Source organism: Gopherus flavomarginatus, chromosome 8 (assembly GCF_025201925.1).
Source record: "Gopherus flavomarginatus isolate rGopFla2 chromosome 8, rGopFla2.mat.asm, whole genome shotgun sequence".
NCBI classification, from domain to species: Eukaryota; Metazoa; Chordata; order Testudines; family Testudinidae; genus Gopherus; species Gopherus flavomarginatus.
This window is the reverse complement of record NC_066624.1, coordinates 101,370,570-101,392,089: the sequence shown is the minus strand read 5'-3', so window position 1 is coordinate 101,392,089 and position 21,520 is coordinate 101,370,570. Positions and strand designations below refer to the sequence as shown.

General features: G+C 39.8%; 1 protein-coding gene across 4 annotated transcripts in view; it reads right to left on the bottom strand.

Annotated features, from left to right (window-relative positions):
- Window positions 1-21,520, bottom strand: part of NAALADL2 (N-acetylated alpha-linked acidic dipeptidase like 2) — a 1,166,543-nt gene that overhangs the window by 643,150 nt on the left and 501,873 nt on the right. For all 4 annotated transcript variants that reach the window (XM_050965896.1, XM_050965898.1, XM_050965899.1 and 1 more), the window contains exon 5: window positions 7,059-7,332. In XM_050965896.1, coding sequence (XP_050821853.1) covers window positions 7,059-7,332 — 274 coding nt within the window. The remainder of the gene's footprint in view (window positions 1-7,058; window positions 7,333-21,520) is intronic.

Here is a 21,520-nt window from a genome sequence, read left to right as displayed (position 1 = left end):
GCCCTTCCACCCCTGATATTCTATGAACTGTTCCAAAATGGTTTCTATTATAAGCCCATTTTCACAGTCACAACTTTCACCTTTCAATCTGACATTTTCCATATTGGCTCTCCATCTGGAGGTGACATTTTTTGTTAAAGTTTGAACAAATTTCCTACAAATCATTTCTGAATACTGAGACTGGAAAAAAGAAACAAAAAAACCCCCCACCCACTTTACTTCATTTTAAAACAAACCAACAAAAGTCCCACCAGAGAGGAAGAATAAACTGAGGTTTGAAATGTGAAATATGGCCTGAAAATACTCTTAAGGACTAGCATCTTTGCATGGCTTGAGAAAAACTGCTATTTAACACAAATATATCATGAGAAAATTGCATACTAGAATGTTCACTTGAACATTTCCTTAAGCCTACATGTGTACTTTTAAACTAGTTGGACAATTTTTTTTCAGAGTTTATTCAATTAAAAATGCAATTTTGATCACCCCAAATCTATTCACAAATTTGATATGAGTAGTTTCAGCCATTCACAACACAGGCAAAGGAGGAGGAGGGGATGCTGCTGCTGCTCACCTCAACTTATAAATTTTAGCCCAGTAGTTAGGGCACTCACCTGGGATGTCAGAAAAACAAGTTCAAATTCACACTCTGCAACAGACCCGAAATGGACTTGTTTGTGTCACCAAAAAATCCAAAATCATTCATATTTTATTTGATCCTAACAAAAAAATATATACTTGGAACTACGAAACTGAAAAAAAAGATGAGTTATTTGCCTAGTTCTAGTTAAAACAGATGTGTTACCCGTGTGCTCACATTTGGTTCAAACAGCTACAAGCTGCTGAAAGAAGCCAATTGGTTACCACTGAGCAAGCAGGGCATGTTCAGCCATGGTGCAGAGAGGCTTCCACATAGTTTGGTATAAGCTTTATGCCTGCATTGACAAAAATTATCGGAGTTCAAGGCTGTAAGGAGCATCAGATCATCCAGTCTGTCCTACAGGCCACAAACACTACCCAGCACTCACACATTAAAACCAAATTAGACTTTTAGTCTCCTTCCCCTCCATAATTTTCCTGGTCCATTCTATACAATTTCAGAGAAAATTATGTCTAAGGGTCAGCCACTGACAGAAGTACTTCCACGGATTCCCATGAAACAATCTCTCTTCCAGGTGGCTTTCTCAGTGCTTCAGTGACTAGACTGAGCACACTTCAATCCTGAAGTGGTGCAACTATTGACTTCTGCCTTGTTAGGCCACATCTATAACACGGGCGCCACAGCAGCACAAAAGACAGTGCTGTAGCTACTCCCCTGTGGCACGGTAGCTTAGATGTTTCCTGCAGCAATGGAAGGAGCTTTTCCATCTCTGTAGAAACTCCAGTTCAGTGAATGATGGTAGCTGGATGGAAGCATTCTTCCATCGACCTTGCTGTGAATTCACACCCCTGAGCTCTGTTGCTATGTCAACCTAACTTTAAGTGTTGACCAGGCCTTACACTAGTGTTGAACTTGATGCAGTATCCTCATCATTCCATCAACCTCCAGTGCCTTTACCCTTCCATTTACTTCACAGCACTGGACTATGATCAACACACCATGATTTGCAGTCCTCACCAGTGGATCAGCACTGCTCTTTCTCATCCATTCCTAGCAGCGCAGAGATATTAGCGCATGCCTGATTAAGTGCACAGATATGTAAGTGTTCATTGATTGGTCCAACAAGTTTACAAGATCCATAGTCAGAATTTGTAAGTCCACCAACCCAGCAGCTCTTTTTAAAGGAGATTGAAAATGCTGTAGCTGAATAGTTAAAGAATAAAAAAGACAAAAAATCTTCAAGAATATCTAGTAAGTTAGTGCAGCATTCAGGTAGCACAGTTAAAAATACAAAAAAGCCAAAGATTAAGCATGATATTTTCTACTAATTGCCATTTGTGCCTCTGAAAAATCTACCCCTCAATAGTTAAACTTCTACCAACAACATTGCTCTGGCCGCAGCACACAATGTTCTCTTTTGTTTTACTAGCAAAATGTGTAGTTTGAAATATGAAATGTTATGCCATAAAAATAACAAGAAAATGTGCAACATGCCTTTGTGAAGGCTGTCATTGTGAGGATAACTTTTGTGCTTCCTGATCATGATTTTAATTGTATAACCTTCACATTGCATTAACACAGCCTTTGGCATATAATTATAGCAGAGTGGCAGCTATGCTATAGTTAGGGTTGAGCATCACTTTCTGTTTAAAGGTCAGCTGTCCTTGAAAATCCACATGCTTTCCCGGATAGTCTTAAAATTTGCAGTGCTTCTTAGGGGTGTAGGATAGAGTTAATAGTTCAAATACGGGATCATTTGAGCAAGGAGCTCTCAAGATATATTCCCCCTCAAATAGAAGGTCAGCTGTTTATCAAAAAACAGCTGATTTTTTGGGGGTACATCTGGGACTCAAACTACAGCTGTATCCTCCCCAAACCAATCTCAGTCACTTGGGATTTATCTCAACTAGTGCATAGCACCCACTGTCTGTCTGGAGAAGCAATAGTGAAAAAGTTACTGGAGGAAAATTTGTAACTCTGTGTTAGGTGATGCTAAAATGTATAAAAGAATGAAGTGTGCATACACAGGAAGACTAAGGTTCAGTTCAAGCCAGGCGGTTTGCAGTCAGTGTCTCACACTAACTAGACAGCTCAAGGGGATTTGCTGTGGTTACTGAACCTGAGCTGCACCCAAACAGTGTGATGGCAGGTAGGCATATCCATGCTTGTTTTAGTCTGGCTAGCACATCTAGCAGACAATAGTTATGAAGATGTGAAGGCACAAGCTTCAGTGTGGACTAGAAACCAGAAGAAGTAGCCAGGGACTTCCGGTGGGTTTGTACCGGGGCAGCTAGCCCACACTGAAGTTTGTGCCCCAATACATACTAGCACTCTTCCTTTACAGATGCTACAGAGTACATGAGTACTGTAGGATTAAGTTTAACACCTTCTCTTTGCTACATCAAAATTTAGGTTTAGGTTAGACATAGCAAACAAAAGCTACATGCACCTGGCCTTCATCCAAACATCAGTGGTACTCCATACAACCGCCCCAGGCTTTTACATGTTATTGCCCCTTCATTCTGGCCGTTCCTTCTGACACATTGCCTCATTAAGCTCTGGAGATCACTGACACACATCCCAACAGATTGCAGACAATTCCTGTGGCAAGAAGACATCTCTATTGATGCAACCTACAAAATTCAGCTTCAAAATGAGGCATACTTGATCCTCTCCTCCAGGGGCAGATCTAGGTATTTTGCCGCCCCAAGCATGGCAGGCAGGCTGCCTTCAGCGGCTTGCCTGTGGGAGGCCCCTAGTCCCGTGGATTTGGCGGCACGCCTGTAGGTCGTCCGTTGAAGCCACGGGACCAGCGGATCCTCCGCAGACATGCTGCTGAAGGCAATCCGCCTGCCGCCCTCGCAGCGACTGGTGGAGTGCCCCCCGTTGCTTGCCACCCCAGGCACACGCTTGGCATGCTGGTGCCTGGAGCAGCCCCTGCTCTCCTCATATCATAGTTATAAACTCTGCCAAGCTGCTCCAATTAATCCCTCAACCATTCAATACAGCTACACCTAATACAGTGAACACAGCTGGAGTTCATTCAAAACTCTGGAGCACAACACAAATAATGGCATATTCTCTTGGAGCTTTTGCATGTGTACTTATTATGGCGTCCCACCTCCACCAACCCCCTATACTGAATCATTCCTGATTCAACAGGACACCGTTACGGTTGCATTGCTGGGGTGGTGTGTATCTTCACTTTCAGTTTTCATTACCTTCATTCTCTCTGTCCTACTTCCACATTCTGGAAAGGCACGAGCACTACTGCACAACCTTAATTCTGCATTAAGAAAGTTTTGGGGCAATTAACAATAAACCAAACTGTCTTTACTTACATTACAATAATTTATCTCCAACCTGTGTTTGTAGCCAAGGCTTCTTAACGAGCATGGGAATTAAGAACCTGGTACTGCAAGGTTTTCAGCACTTTGCAGGGTCAGAATTGGGGTGACATTCACCTGTGCTCAGAGAACTACTAAAGCATCAATGCACCACTTGAGTCATATTTAGGCTCTACTTGGCTTAGATGGTGTACTAGCTATGTGCTGGATGTCTCAGAAAAGGGGTAAATTTAACTCCAAATGCATAATTTAGATGCAATATACTTTCCTCTTTTAATATAATCTGTAGTTAGCCAGATTTTTCCCCTATTTTCACAAAGTAGGCAAAGTGTTTAACCTTGCTATTAAATTGTGGTTGATACTCAACTTTTAATAAAAATATATTACAAAAGTGTCATTATTTCTTCAAGATGACCTGGTTTGTGCTAATTTATTTACATAACCCTTGTAATATGTATTTCACAGCTGACACAGCAGCTCTCTTCAGAGCCCTACTGTGACATGCTTCTCGTTATGATGGGGTAAACAGTGTCACCTTTCCAGTGCACAGTGAATTACAGACAAGTAGCAAGGCATGTCATCAATCACATTGCATTAAGTTGGCTTTCGAAGTAGATTTCAGATATCACAAATGCTATTTAGGCTGTTAGGGAATGTACAAATTGGAGAGCTCGTATAAAATGGCCATATGATGAATGGACATGACAGGTCTTCAAAGAAAAAGAGCATTGCTAGTCTACAAATAACTTTGTCAAAACAAAAGTAAGACTGCAGCTGTTTTGGTAGCCTGGCTACTACAATTTAAGAATTCTTTAATTGCTTTTTCTGCTAGAAGTTCAAACAAATATCATTGGTATCAGAAACTTATGTTTATTTATGGACCATAAATTCTATGTCAAGTTAGCCCCTGCTAAGAATTTGCACTAGGTTTTGAAAATTAAAATGATCCATTTTATGCCAAGTTTGTTACAAAGTATCTTTTACAAGAAAAACGAAAAAAAAAAAAAACCCCTGCGATGCTTCAATCATAGCCAGGCTATTTGACATCCAAAGTAAATGTAATTTGCTGCCTTACTTCATGTGATCATGTCTCCCTCTACTGGCTTATTTTATTAACAATGACAACCTGCTACTCACAGTTTAAGATACTTACACATTTAGCTCCAATATTAGTGATCTGTGCTTTAGGCACTCCAAGTCCAAGGTTAGATCACTGCTGATAACAATATAGTCTAGATAAATATACATGTGGTCATGGTTCATTACCACCGATGGGACTTGCACTTTGTGGACCTATAGATACTGAGGAAAGCCTTTTCTAAGATCACATGCATATAATCCATTGGGGTCTAACCTTTTCTAAAACAACATCCATATAAACCAAAGATCATATCTCTAGCTGCTGTTCTGAAAACCCTGATATAGCTAAAGTAATTATTCCTTTGGCTCAAGTGATAAGGGTGCATCTTTTGCTTTTCCTGCTGCAAGATCCAGGGTTCAGTCACCACTAATGTCTATGTAGGCTGTGTGTATATGCTCCTGCTTCATTATGCAGAAGTCCTAGTAAATAAAGAACAATCTTGAAATGTAATTTAAATTGCTGTGTGGTGAGCTGACATTGGTTAAAAACATCTTTGATTTTGCAAGTCTTCATTTTAGTCCCCAGAGAGGCTAACTCTCTTTTAGCCTGCAATTTATGAGGCCCCTTATTGGTTAAGGATACTCTGACACTTGTGGGATTAATCTCAGAGACTACAACTGTATTTTTATCTCATTACAATTAATGCTATGGGTTTATTAAAACAAAGGGAAACAGTATATTGAATTTTTCCAGTTGACAAGACTCCCACAGTGCATTATATCCTATCAATACCTGCATATACTGTGCTCGGGATGTCTACTCAATCAGCTGTTAAACAAAAGATAGGAATACCCAGAGGAAATAGAAGTCATGTGGACTTTGAAAATTCAGTACTGTCACAAAGACAATACAAGCAAAATGTAAAAAAATGGTATTGTACTGCGGGTATCCAAGTCACTACGGGTATGTCTCCACAGCAACTAGACACCTGTGGCTGGCCCGTGCCAGCTGACTCAGGCTCAAGGGGCTTGACCCTGCGAGGTGGGAGGGTCCCAGAGTTCAATCTTTAGCCCAAGCCCGGAAGTCTACACAGCAATGAAATAGCCCCACAGCCCGAGGCCAAATCAGCTGGTAGAGGCTGGGTTTTTCTTTGTTGTGTAGACATACCCTAATATACTATAAAGCTCATAGTGATGGGCAATGTTCAGAAAGTATAAAGGCTGAGGGCTGCAGTGCGAAACTCAACTTCCTAGCCACACTTCTTTGGTCTATTAATATTTTAGCCATGAAAACAAACTAAATTTATTTTTGAAGCATAGGGAAATAAAATAAGATAAAAAGGATCTGCTTCATTGTGTGTGACACATCATGTCGTGGAGAGGAGAAAGATGACACTAATAATATCAACAATGGAATTTATATTGCATTTGCCTTCTTCAGTGCACTTTACAAACATTTATGCAGCCTCACAACATCCCTGTTGGCTAGGTAAGTAAGATTTATAACCCCCATGTGGACACTGAGGCAGAGATATTAAATGAGTTGCCCAAGGCCAGAGATGGAGAATGTGTCAGACCCAGGATCATCATTCATGATTTTCTGGCACCTAATCCTGTCCTTAAACCAGATCTCACTGCTAAGAAACTCATCCTCCCTTCTCTGAGTGCCTCTCTCAAGTGTTAGTTGGCAGGGCTTGCTCAACAGTGCCCTCATGCAAGCATAGGGAGAAGATAAAGTTCTAGACAAAGCTCTCTCAGATTCTTATATCCAGTTGAAAGCAGGAAGTGTAGGCCCACCAGTTGAGAGACAGCTGACATTCAATTGTAAAAATACAACAAAACAGATCATTTCAAGTTCATTTCAAGGTCTGAGCTGAGGTGTGGGCTACATCTTATGTACCTGAATCTGTTTGCTCATCTCTAGCCTGAAGTTTTCACCATTATTCCCATGACTTGCCAGTTAAAGACAGATGGAAGTTGTTTTCTAATTCTATTTCACTGTAAGTGACAAAGACAAATGACTGTATTACCTCAAGAGTTCCTTTGGCAGAGTAAGCGGCGTATGAGTACAGAAGGTCTTGGCTGTGAAGTTTTTTGGTCTCCCTGTAACACTTCTGTCCACTAGGATAAAAGCATTCACCACTATTTTTCAGAGTTACTGTATTTGAAGAAGGGCCTGGCAGGTCAAGCAAGACAGAGTAATTTACTAGCTGAACATCTTCAAGGCCACAAGACGTCCATCGAACCAGAAGTTTCATCGCAATGTCTGTATCTTCTTCTTTCCCAGGCAACTGTATCAAATCTCTGGGGGTGGAAAAAAAATAACAGTAATAGTACATTTTTTCCAAAACACATTCATCTTGTACAGATATAGCAGTTCACAATTTCATTAATGTGAGGCAAATTATGATAGATTATCATATAATATAACAAAGCACCTTTCATTCTCTTTGCATGTAATTCCTATCGGTCATCAGAAAAATAAAACACTTTGTGGAGAATAATTGTTGTCTTTTAAGAAAAATATCCTATTGGAATTCCAAAATCCCTCAGAAGTGATTTCAAATCATGGTATAACTTGTAAAGCATTCAATATTTACATGTAGAATTTGCACTTCCATGCTGAAGTATCTGCTTGTTAAATTTCTGGGTGCTGGCTTTTATCCCTATAGCTACTGTGGCTACAAAATTATGTTCAGAGGAAATATTTACTTTTTAACCTCAAACCTGATCAATTCTAAACAAGATAATTTAATATTTAAAATTTATAAAATAACTTTCATTTATGAGTTTAAACATTAGAAACATTAATTCCACCTCACAAAATCTTATAAATTAGCAGCAAAGAATCCTATGGCACCTTATAGACAAACAGACGTTTTGGAGCATGAACTTTCGTGGGTGAATATCCACTTCTTCAAATGCATTAGGTACATTTTACAGATGGGCAAACTGAGTCACAGAGAGGTTAAATAACTTACCCATTATCACACTGTGATTAACTGACTGAGCTTGCAATAGAAATCAGGGATGGAATCCTGGCCTCAGCGAAGTCAATGACAAAACTTCCATTGACTTCACTAGGGGTCAGGATTTCACTCTATGCATCTCGAGAAGTATGGGGAAAGGCTCCACATTTTGATCCACTGATGAACGTGAAAGCAAGTTCTAAATATTTATGTCCAGATATTTTTTTAAACTAAGTCTACTAATTTTATATTTAATCTATTTAGAAGAATCTTTCTAAGTTCTGTAGTATTACAATCTCCACAAAGTAGTGGATCATAATTAAAACGTTGCACAGGAGTGTGATAGGGTAATGCTGTCTGGAGCACACTCCTGCAGCAGGCTGGGAAATGACAGGTACTCCTATCTTAGTAACCATTTTCAGAGTTCCCAGAGTTTTCCCAAGTGAGGTTAATTTATTACAACAGTCCCATGCACATAAATCATAATAAAAGTCCCATAACGATAATCCAGATTTCCCCCATGATAGGCCAAACAGCATCTCTCACCATGCCTAAATATCTCTCACCACATCCCAGCTCTCCAGTGTGGCCCTCTCCTGTCCTTGTACAAGGATGACCCCCGCCCCCCTTCAACTTGAGTGCAACCCAGCTCTTCCCAGTGGGACCCTCATAGCCTCTGTGCTGGGATCATCTTTGCCAAAGGAACATTCCTCACTTCCCCTGGGCCTCTCACAACTCCTCTGAGTCCAGCTCTTCAACTCAAGAGATTCCAGCAGTTAAGCACCTTCGCTGCTCCCTGCCTTCAAGGCTCTTCAGCCCTGGCCCCAGCTCAGGGTCAGGAGGCAACTCCCTCTGCTACTGCTGCTTCTCTTGCTTTCAGCCCTGGCCGTGACTTGGGCACATCAGCCAGCAAACCCCTTTTGCTGCTGTCCTACCTTCAGCTTTCGACCAGGTCTGAAACATACAGTCTCCCAGACAATCCCTCCCTCTTCCTAGGGAAGGCCTGTCATGAGCATTCTGCTCACAGCAGCTTTCCCCAGAGACGATCTCTTGTCTTCTGACTTTTCCACTAACTCACCAGGACTCCCCCTCAGTGGCTTGCTCCCTGACCTTTTCTAATTATAATAATAGGAGACATATCAATCTCCTAGAACTGGAAGGGACCTTGAAAGGTCATTGAGTCCAGCCCCCTGCCTTCACTAGCAGGACCAAACAACCCTGGGTTTAGCAGGCCAACGCTCAAACCACTGAGCTCTCTCTCCCCCGAGTCCTTAAGTGCAGCTCTGCCCTCTTAATTGTCCAAATAGAAGCACTTGCTCTGGCATACAGGAGCTGGATTTGCTTCATTCACAATGCCCAGCCACCCTTTGACAAGGAAACTCACAAAATCTACGATCAGTAGCTTTGGAAGGATTGGCAATTGACCATTACCAAGAGATTAGAACATCTCAGTGGCATAATCTATGTTAAATTTTAAGACAGCCAAAGACATACAAAATTAAGGCATGGTTACAGGGGGTATACTTTGCTGTAAAACTGCATCTTCAACTTGATTTTCAACCACTGCTAACAATTGCCATAATAATAACATTATTTTATAGCATCCAGCAGTGCCATAGTATGGTACTTTACAATGGCAACAAAGTCAAGGAATTTACAGTTTAGTTGAAATACAAGACCATCCACAGTGTAACAAAAGAGCAGAAACTCCACATTCAAGAAGTTCAGAAGTCAGTGGCACAACTAGATTTTTAAGAAATAGCCCAATTTTTAAAAAAAACTCCTTATTTAATGAAAAAATAACTAATATTCACTGGGCACCCACTAGGTTTTTTTGTTTTGCTTTTCCAAAAGTCCCAGCTTTACAAAATGATTGGTTTGAATCAAATCTATCCAACATAGGAGAGTTCATTTGATGTAATTTTGTAGGGGGCTGGAGGGAGGGGATGATGCTGGAAACTAGCTACAGTTAAACATTTAGCCTACATTCACTGAGCAAAACAATTTGCAAAGCTGAAAAGAGCAGTTTCACTAAATATCATAATATATTATTTGACAGAAAGTTTTCCTCAGCCTTGATATCCACAATAAAGTGTTGTCCGGGCAGCACAGTGAAGTGTCATGCAAAACACCTGAGCCTAGAAATGATTTTGTCAATACTCCTCAGTAGGCTGACAGACCACAAATAGGTTGATTTTGGCTTTTCTGGGCCAAATACAGTTTATATCACTGCTGAACACCTGCTACTGGATGATCCACAGAGTGGCATTAATGAAAGAACTGAAGGAAACAATGAATCTAGTCTGACCAGCTTCAGAATGAACGCCAAGTGAATAGCACTGTACATCTAACAGTAATTTTAGTGGGAAAATGGAAAACTAAAATGAAAGGAAGATAAAATACATTGATCAATATAACATACCCTCCCCTTCCCCCCTCAACTCAGAATCATTCACCATCTGAAGAGTAGTAGCCTTGTTGACATGCTGAAAGGGTACTAGAAGGTCTTTGCTTGGATATGTAAACTGCCTGCCGTACAAAATGTCGTTAAATGGGAAATCATCATTGAGTGGGTGTGTTTCCAGAGGGATCCCCTGAGAATCAGTTTCTGACCATATGCAACTGAACATTTTTATTAAGGACATGGAAGAAAACAAAATCCTCATTGATAAAGTTTGCAGCTGACACAAACATTGCAGAAGTGGTAAATGATTAAGAGGACAGGTCACTGATACAGAGTGATCTGGATATTAGCCAGGATATTAGCCTAGCTATGAGCCAGGAGGAGCAGAGATGGTGTCCATAGCCTCTATCTGCCAAAAACTGGGAGTGGGTGACAAGAGAGGATCACTTGATAATTACCTGTTCTGTTCACTCCGTCTGAAGCATCTGGCATTGGCCACTGTCAGAAGTCAGGATATTGGGCTAGATGGACCTTTAGTCTGACCCGGTATGGCTGTTCTTATGGATAGCTTGGTAAGCTGGACACAAGCTTACCAAGCAAAAAAGACGCATTTTTATATGGCTAAATGTAAATGGATACATCCAGGAACGATGACTGTAGGCCACACTTAGAGGATGGGGGACTCTATTCTGGGAATCAGTGACTCTGAAAAATGGGTTGTGGTGGATAATCAGCTGAACCTGAACTCCCAGTGTGACACTGTGACCAAAAGAGCATTCCGGGGAGACACCCTGAAGAATCTCAAGTAGGAGTACCGTGGTTATTTTACCTTTATATTCGTCACTGGTCCAATCACTGATGGAAAACTGTGTCCAGTTCTGGTACTCACAATTCAAGAAGGAGGTTTATAAATTGGAGAGGGTTAGAGAAGAGCCACAAGAATGAATTAAAGGATTAGAAAATGCCTTAAGACTCAAAGAGCTCAATCTATTTACCTTACTAAAGAGAAGGGATGACTTGATTACAGTCTATATGTATCTACATAGGGAACAAATATTTAACAATGGTCTCTTCAGTTTAGTAGAGAAAGTTTGGCTTGAAGTTGAAGCTAGATAAATTCTGAATAGAAATAAGGCATACATTTTAAAAGGTGAGAGTAATTAGCTATTGGAACAATTTACTGAGGGTTGTGGTGGATTCTCAATCACTGACAATTTTTAAATCAAGACTGGATACTTTTTAATAAAAAAAGATCTGCTCTAGGAATTATTTTGGGGAAGTTCTGTGGCCTGTGTTATATAGGAGGTTAGACTAGATGATGACAATGGTCCCTTCTGCCCTTGGAATCTAGGAATCTATAAACAAAGTAACAGGCTTCACAAATTTTATATTGAACTGAATTAACAATTCAGTTGTGTTAGGCCTGAAAAATACATGATTATACAACTGAGACTCAAAGATATAACCCCAAACCACCAGTTAGTGACACCTCAGCTTAGACCTCGCTTGTACTCCTTAGACTAGCTTGTGACATTTGATTTTCTGTGCTCAAAGGGCCACATTTTTAAAGGTATTTAGGCATCTAAAGATGAAGATAGGCACCGATTGGGATTTTCAGAAGTGACGAGCTGCCTAACTCCTAGGGTAATCAGTGGATGAACAAAACAATGAACAATTGCTAAAACACCCGCAGAAATCCATTGGAGTAAGGACCCAGACAATTTTGAAAATCTCACTAGCCACCTATCTGCATATAAATACCTTCAAAAATTTGAACCAAACAGCCTCAACCAAAGTCCACTGAAATCAATAGAAAGACTTACACTGACTTCAGTGGACTTTGGAACAGGAAAACATAACAGGAAAAGGGTATTTAAACCTCTCTTTTTAATAATACTATCTTATAATTTAAAACGCCATTAGTTAAGGAACATTTACTATACACACGTCACCCACAACCTTATAAAAGTGAAAAGGAAATACCATATCATATTGGTGATGCATTAACAACCTTGTGTGACAACATGTTACAACTGCACCCCAGAGTATAGTACACTTCAATGGCTAATGCCACCTGCAGGACATTAGAGGTTGCAGCATATGTTATTGATTGCACATGCAGATCAAAATATTTGAAAAACCTCTACTAAAAGAGACTAGATATATTATATCTGAATGTAATCTGTACAATAGTCAGAGTTACTGCTGTACAGAGTTCAACTTCTTTACAAGAATGCTGGGCTTATGTTAAAGACTTCAGAGGTCCAGTCAGGAGGAATAATTGTCAAAGGTCACTCTCCCGTTTTAATCTTTTTAATTTACCTGAAAAAAATCTTCAAGCAGGTTGCACAAAATGGGCAGGTTAAGCCAATCAGTAGTATATTACAAGTCTCCAATTTTATCTGCTATGCTCTTTAATGCAATGACAAACTTGGACAGTACAGAAACATACAAAGTCATTTTATTAACACAGTCACTACTTCAAGATCCACATTTCCCACAGGTGTTAGAAACAGTAATAGAATAAATGATTGGAAGAAACCGAACCCATACAAATAAGGTTATGGCACATTTCAACAGCCAGCACTCTGCTGCAATAAAAGGCAGTTTAATTTTTTTTTTAAAGGACAGAATTATCAAATTGTTCCCTCAATAATAATGAAAGATGCTTTTTACTCTATAATTAAACGAAGCATGCCTTTGAAACTTTCGTGAAAATATACTTGACTGAATTACAGAAATGAATATACTTTCTATTTACTTCATAAATTTCCTTACACCCTATTAAAATCAAATTGCAAATCATGGCACATGTTTTAAACAACTCAGCAGATATTAGGTGTCTTTGTTAAGTCTCATGGAGAACAAAATAACATAAACACTTTTTGGCAGTTTAATTAAAAAGATTGAGCCAAATTTCCCCCGATGTAAATCCACTAATTTCATTGATTTGCACCAGGGATTAATTTGGACCATTATTGTTTGTGACAGGTTGGTTAGATAACAGAAACAATGCCACAAGAATAGTATTTCCGATAGTACTCCAAATTCAGAAACCCAGAAAGTACTAGAAGGGGTTTTTTTTCTTATCAGTTAATGAGAAAAAGCAACATTACACCGGACACATTGCAGAGTCACTTTCTGCATCCTACTAAAGTTAATTTACTTATTTTTTTTTAATTTACAGAATATTAAGGCTGGTAACAAGATAGCATGTGTGAGCTGTAGAAAAGAACAGAGTGTCTGCATCATCATGCAGTTGCTACTGAGAATGTTTTCAGTACCTAAAGCTTCCATAGAAATGCTATGGCAATTTTCATTTACACTGCTGCCTTTAATGGTGAGCCAGTTTCTGATACCCTTATTCGCTTTATAATTTGTAATACTCTATTCAGCAAGTTGTTCCATGGAAATCAATAGTGATACTGCCAAGTAAGGTACTACCCTTGGGGCCACATCTTCAGCTACTCTAATTCTGCACAGCTCTATTGAAGTCGGTGGACTTTCATTGGCTAATGATCTTCATGTACATAAGGGTATTAGAATCTGTCACAAGTACATTACATGAATAACAACAGCACAATAATATAACGGCTTTCATCTGAGGATTTCAAGAAGCTTTTCCCAAATTAAGCTTTAGAACATCCTCAGAAATAGGCAGACACAAAAGACTTAATCCTCCTCGTACTTCAGACAGAAGAAAGTCATCAGAATGTGAGTAGGGGGCCCCACTGGGATACAGGCAGCAGAAGAGGTAAGGCAACAAGCCCCCAGAACAGGTGTGCCGACCACCTATTTGCTGCCACCTCCCTGAGCCAACGGCCACCTGTCCTACCTGTCTCTATCTCCCCACACACAGCGATCGCCTGATCTCTACCCTCTCCAGGCAATGACCATGTGGGGTATGGGGGCTGCTGCCTCCCTTCCTCTGTGAGGGCAGTCCCCATCACCGTCCTTGAAGCTAGGGGGTCTATAGACAACTAATCTCCTCTTTCTTTCTTCCCCTCCTAGTTAGCAGCAGACCTACCTTCCTCCTCCTTCCCTTTACTGGCCTCTGGGAGTGGCCACAACAGTTTCAAAGCAATACCGAAATAAACCACTGCTGCACATGTCCTAAAAACAGCACACGGCTATTTCTCTGTGATGACTATAAGAAGTGAAAAATAAAAAGTAAACAAAAGGTTAACTATCAACCTAACCATATGATCTTGTTACCATAATGCTTGACTTGCCTTTCATTTCCCCTTGTTTTGGTTTAGGACCCTTAACTGTGTTCCCATAAGGAAAGCTTTGCAGGTACAACATTCTGGTATAGACCATGCCTTGCTGGTTTCATGACTGAATTTCAATGATAAACTCATTAGGGCAGGGAGGATGCCTTTACTTGTGTCTGTTATGCACCTGGCACACTTTTGGGTGCTACCATTGCACCTTGGGTGCAGTGTATAATGTTACCCATGACATAATCAAATTTAGAAAACCTGCTGAACTGAAGCATTGAGACAGCCAGTAGGAGCAAAGAAATCTGATACTGGTGTCATTAAATCTGCATTCCTTGGTCTGTGTAACCAGTATTGGTCCTCCTGTGCAAAGTGGATTGATTAAAAACACTGATTTTAATCAGAGTTTACATTAACAAGCAGAAAACCTTAATTTAAACTGATTTACTTTTTATTAATAAGTGTACTATTTAATTATTTTCCCAAAGAAAGGTTTACTTTCATTGGTTGGTATAACCATTAAAATATGTTTATTTGCAACCTAAAATTGGTACTATTCCTCACTAAGCAGGAGCGTACACTCTATCGATACACATTTATTTATACAAAATTATATAGTTTAACATACATTTATGCACATTATTAACTATTCCCTTTTTATGTTAGAAAGAGGTGAATGAAGCTACATTTCTTATTTACTAAATTGTGTTTTGTTATTCAGGATTTCTGTCAAGCTGCATTTGGATGTAAACTGGAATTCAGTTACACTTGGCACCAGGGCTGGCGCTTGCATTTAGACAGCCTAGGCAATCGCCTAGGGCGCCACGATTATTGGGGGGGTGGCATTTTGCCGGGGGGGGGGGCAGCAGGCAGCTCCGGTGGAGCTGCCGCAGTCTTGCCTGCGGAGGGTCCGCTGGTCCCATGGCTCCAGTGGAACTGCCACAGGCATTTCTGCAGACGGTCCGCTGCTCCTGCGGCTCCGGTGGCTCCGGTGGACCAATGGCCCTGCATCTAGGGCGCTAAAAATACTAGCGACGGTCCTGCTTGGCACAAGAACAAATGGGTATAAACTAGCTATGAATACATTTAGGATGGAAATTCCTGAGGTTTCCAACATCAGAGATGGGGTAAGGTGCTGGAACAGCTTTCTAACAGCAGTGAAGGCGCGGGGGGGAAACAAAACCTAACTAGTTTTAACATGGAGATTGATAAATTTATGAATGAGATTATGACTAGGTGCTTGTGATAGCAGGAGACTGGATTTGATAGCCCATGAGGTCCATTCCAGTTCTCTGTTCCTAAATACTTAATTCCCTCCTGTATACCTTGTGCAGCCATAATGGAGATAATAGGTTTTACAGGCTGAATGTGAGGGCAGCACTAGACCCAAACATTAATTAACAAACTAGGAACCAAGACAGAGAAAGAGGACACAATGTTTCATTAAGGCCAAGATGCAAATCTTAACTGGTTTTCCTACTTTGAAATGATGAAAATATCAGGAAAACTTTGAGGAAGACATTTTCTTGTGCTTCTTCTCGAAGACAGAAGACAGTTTATAGTCCCTGACTTGCAGAATGGCCCAGAGACTAACTGCAAGAGATTACAAATTGGCCAGTATTCCTTAAGCCTGGAAGTGCTAAAGATGATAAAGTAGTTTACAAGATGATGATCTGCACAGGTAGCAGTCATAATGTTAGGCTTTCCATCTCAACACAGCAGAGTGACAACATCAAAACACAAAGCTGTACCAGGTGACTATAAAGAGAAATGAACACATGCGCAATAGAGGAAGTTCATTTTAAAACTGATGACTGTGGGGAGAGTAAGGCTGAAGCAGCGCAGTGGATACTTATTTGCTCTAGCAACACTTCTTTCACCATTGCTTGCTAAAAGAGATAACTAGTCATATCAGAGAATAGGCCAGATGTGCACTGCTGAAAGCACATCAGAAGACTTGGAAATACATGAAGTGATTGCTGAAAAACTGAGATTTCTTGCTCCCTAAATCAGAAGTTAAATTTGGAATAATTTCCCTATTAACACCACATTGCCCTTGTCTAATGGATATAATAATGATAATCACTAAGATATAGAGTCCTTTATCTGAAGTTCCTATTTGATATAGATGCAAACAGTAAGGTTCTTAATAAAAGACTGATAGAATTCTATAGTTTTGAGAGCAAAACTATAGAGACAGATATTTTTTCCTTCATGTGTGAAAAATCTTTAATGAGGCCTTTGAGAGGAAATATCTGCAAGGATTTTCAAATTGAGATTCTCTATCCACTTTCTCCCTGGGAGTGGGGGGTTGCCCTAGAACTGGTTGAAGAACCAGTTTTTAAAAAATACAACTGTCAAAGTTATTTCAGTTTTTTTTAATCAAAATTATTTTGTCATCACCAAGTCATCAAAATACTTAATAAAATAGCCAACAACAATTTTTTACTTCATGAAAACTCACTAACAAAAAAATTTCAAACACCCCTTTGCTAACAATTTGCTCCAAAAGTGATTTTGATAAGAATTTCAAGAATGATGTCACATTTTTAATAAAAAAAATAAATCAGTTTCTCTCCAAAAAAATAAGGGTTGGAGGAGGTCAGTTTTGACCAAGAAAAACTGTTCTCCAATAATGCTAATCTACCCTAGTTTACCCCCACCACAAAAGAAAAGCTGCTTCCATACCTGACAGATCACAGGGGATTCATGGGATGCCAGGGCCGTTTTGTCAAAGACTTTGTACAATAGCAACCTCAACATTTTCCTTCTCCCGCTCCCTCATAGCAATGCAACTGTGCTACCAGGCAATCACCCTCAGCTGCACTAGTTCCTGGAGACCAAAAATCTGTGACTGTATTAACTTCACAGGCTGTCATAATTTTTATACAAGGCCATGAGATGAGACACATGTCCTTGCATGCTGTGAGTTATCTCTGCATGCAGACAGGCATTTTCTTCTCAGGTCCCTTCCTGCAGGCTTTTATGAGACTTTGCACAGACATTCTACAGTAGCAAATTCCAGGACAGAATCAAGTTCCAAGACAGCATAAGAACTTTGGCCCAGACCATCACCTCTTGCAGAAAAGACACCTTCACATAATCTCCTCTGCAAAGCAAATGTGTCTCATTCAAATTATGGAAGAAGTGACATGGAAAATATCTGTAAAGAGCTGTTTTTTTAAATGGAAAGAAGTACCACAAGATTTAAAGCAGAAGATAAATTATTCTGTGGTATAAAAGTAGAAAAACATAAGAATTGATTGTTTCTAAGTACAATATACCTGTATTTTGTATGAAGCATAAACAGTTCTTTAGCAATATACAGCAAGTGTGCTTTTTTACTGACAAGATGCATGTCATAGCATAGCACTGGCTAGAATGCTCTCATGAGGTAGGCAGCAGTGTGCCAGATGTGTCTGCCTCAGCTTCCCCTTCAGAGCTCCCAGAAATAGTCCTTAAAGGGTCTTGGATACAAATCATAAAATTCCATAACCACAGTCCAAAATTCCCCAATATAGTCTAAACAATACATGCAACAGAACAGCCCCCGCATCTTTCTCCACACCCCAGCATCCCTCATCATGCCTTACTTGCCCTCTGGCTCAGAACCAGCATTCATCTCATTCTGCTGCTCTCAGCCTTCGCTCTCTCCAGTCTTCTTTGGCCAGGACTCACTGACTCAGGAAGGTCAGCGGGCTAGCTCCTCCAGCTTCCTGATAATCCCACACTTCCAGGGAAGGTCAGTGGAAAGCTTTCTGCTATCTGCAGCACTGCCCAGAGACTTCCTCCAGTGTGAATTCCTAGGCAGTTTGGACCTGCCCTTTCCCTCATTGACCCAGATAACTTTCCCTTTTCCAGACCGACTCTGTGCTCTAAGGGTCACCATATTTCTTTCTTTATAGGGCTCAGGTGCCCTCTTTTAGCCCAATTGGTGAGTCACAGTTGACATTGGCCCTGCTCCCTCTTAAAACACCAATGTCAACCTGTGACAAAACCAAATTCTGCTCTCCTTAAAATGATACTTTTCACTGGTTAAGTTCCCAGTCCCAAAATGATGTAATGAAAGATATCTCAAACAAACACACACCTCTGTACTTGTACACAATGAATTTGCTCAAGACAGGTAGTGATCAGAAGTTAGAATCTGCGTAAATATTCCCACAGTCCATCTGATTAAAACTATTACCATAAAATACTGTAATATAATCAAAATGGAGATTGTTTTGAAAGGCCATGCTACAGTACACATAATAATTTAGAAACTCAGATCCATGACCAAAATAACCTAAGAGCAATCAAGCAGAAAAGATGATCATCACATTATTTATAAAATTATTTTTCTTTCTGCTTCCTCACTAGCACAGAAAGCAGGATCTACATTTCTATCTACCCACATACTTGTTTACATATTGTTTTTTAGTGTGTCTAGCACCGAAGTGCTCTGAAATATTATGCAATCTTTAGCTTCTCTGGTGAGTATGTCAACAAGGATGAAAATTATCATGCAGGGTGTGTGTATGTGGGTTTGTGTGTGAGATGTGGATATTTGTCTACTTAGAAGTAGACTAACACCAATAGCCCATTTCACTATGAGCACCAAAGAGCTGTCTTATGATAATGACCCTTGATCTTTTGATCTGAGCCTGAAATAAGATAATCCTGCAGATCCCCTTTATCAATGCAGCCATAGAATCAATCATAGAATATCAGAGTTGGAAGGGACCTCAGGAGTTCATCTAGACCAACCCCCATCTAGTCCCCCAATTTTGTACATTTGTTTCCAATTTTATATTTAAAATATGTCAATGCAAATGATATTGTGCCCAGTGCTTCTTTATTCTGGAACTTGGACAGGCAAGATGGCAGCATTGACACATGCTAATTTTGTGATGGCTGTGGGCTACAAGAAATTAGAGGAATTCAGCACGGGATGTGTTAACCTAACCCATACACCTCCTGGGTGTGGTGTTCTGTCCCACGTAGTGGCACCGAGACCACTTAGAGAGAGAAATTAATGAGTTTGCTTTACAGCCTTGGCTAACAGCCAGTTGGCTTTTAGTTCATGCGGTACAGGCGCATGCAGGTTCAATCCTGCCCGCCGATGACCGGGGTCTGTCGGCGTTACATTAATGATACTGCATACTCTTCCCTTACAGAAAGATTTGAGTATAGTGTTACTTGTCTAATCAGATTTAGATACACTTCCTAAATCATAAACAAGAGAAACAATGCCTGTCTACAGTGCCAGCCACAAATGCAAAACCATAGTAAAACATTATTTTCAGATGCTCAGTATGGTACAGCAATTAAATAGGGTGCAAATTATTATTATGAGAGGTCTGCTTCTGCCATGCATCATCTTTATGGGCAGTGCCATTCCACCTGCAAGTCAGTCCCAACACCTGGGAATAGCTAATGGTAACTTTCCTGACAAAGGTTAGCAAGTGCTATCTCAGCACTGTGGCTCACTCTCCAAGCCATATCCCTTGAAATCCAGTCCTGGCTGACATGGCTGACGGAACAATTCATGCATAGCTCAACACAGTGATGAACGTATTGTTTGTCCTAATAGAAGGGAAAATTAGAAGCATATTCCATTCTATTGTAACATATTATAGGAGCATTTGCAAATCTTGATATATATATATATATATCTGCTCTCTGAATGTTGTAATATGGTACCTACAGTATAGTGATGATGCTATTAACATAAAACAGTATGATTTATGGTGGGTTTTATTTCCCATACAGTATAGTATAAATTTGATTTATAAAATTGAAAACAAAATAACAGAAAGTTGTGGTTTCAGACACTTTTACAGTCCTATAACAGAAAAATGGTTTCGATTTATTTCCAGGATTTCAGTATATTGTGTGGACAAGTGCCGCTGGGTAATTTTGAGGAAAATACTGCAAGAGACCGGACTCTTCCATTTAGAAAAGGATGTATTGTGCATGCCTGGTAATATTTTTTTTAGTGAGAATGTCAACTTTTTTTTTTGCACCATCACAGTGGCTGGTTCATTCATTTGTATAGAGACAGAATGAAGTGCCTTTAAACCGGTAGTATTAACATGATATAATACACAATAGACACAGGCCAAATTTTCCATCTTCCTAGGAGATCCTTTGTTGATAGATTAAAGAACAGTCATAAACCTCTGTCTAAGATTCCTTTTGAGCCTGGCTGTACATATTTTTCTCCGCAAGCCTCTATAAGCTTACTTCTGTTTCCGACAGCATCAAACAGATATTCACATTTTTTAATACTTTTTTTGTTGGAACTAAAAGGATACTCCTGAAATGACTGCCAAGGTGAGTCAGAAGGCAAACTCTGCATCTTAGTGCAGGGTGTTAGGAATGGACAATCTGTCATACAGTAGAACTTGAATTACGAACACCTCGGGAGTGGAGGTTGTTTGTAACTCTGAAATGTTCGTAACTCTGAACAAAATGTTTTGGGTGTTCTTCCAAAAGTTTACAGCTGAACATTGACTTAATACAGCTTTGCAACTTTACTATGCAGAAGAAAAATGCTGCTTTTAACCACCTTAATTTAAATGAAACAAGCACAAAAGCAGTTTCCTTCTCTTATCAAATTGTTATTTAACTTTCCCTTTAGTTTTTAGTAGTTTACATTTAACACAGAACTGTACTATATTTGCCTTTTTTTTTTTTTTTTTTTGCGGGGTTGAGGAGGGTCTTCTGCTGCCTGATTGTCTACTATCAGTTTGTAACTCTGGTGTTTGTAACTCTGAGGTTCTACTGTATTACCATTTGTGTTCCTGAAATTTGCATAGGTAAGTCTCATCTGTAACAATGGGAAAACAGACAATTTATTGTTCATGTACACTAAATTTTAAGAAGTCAGTAAACACACTATGGCTGAAATTTCC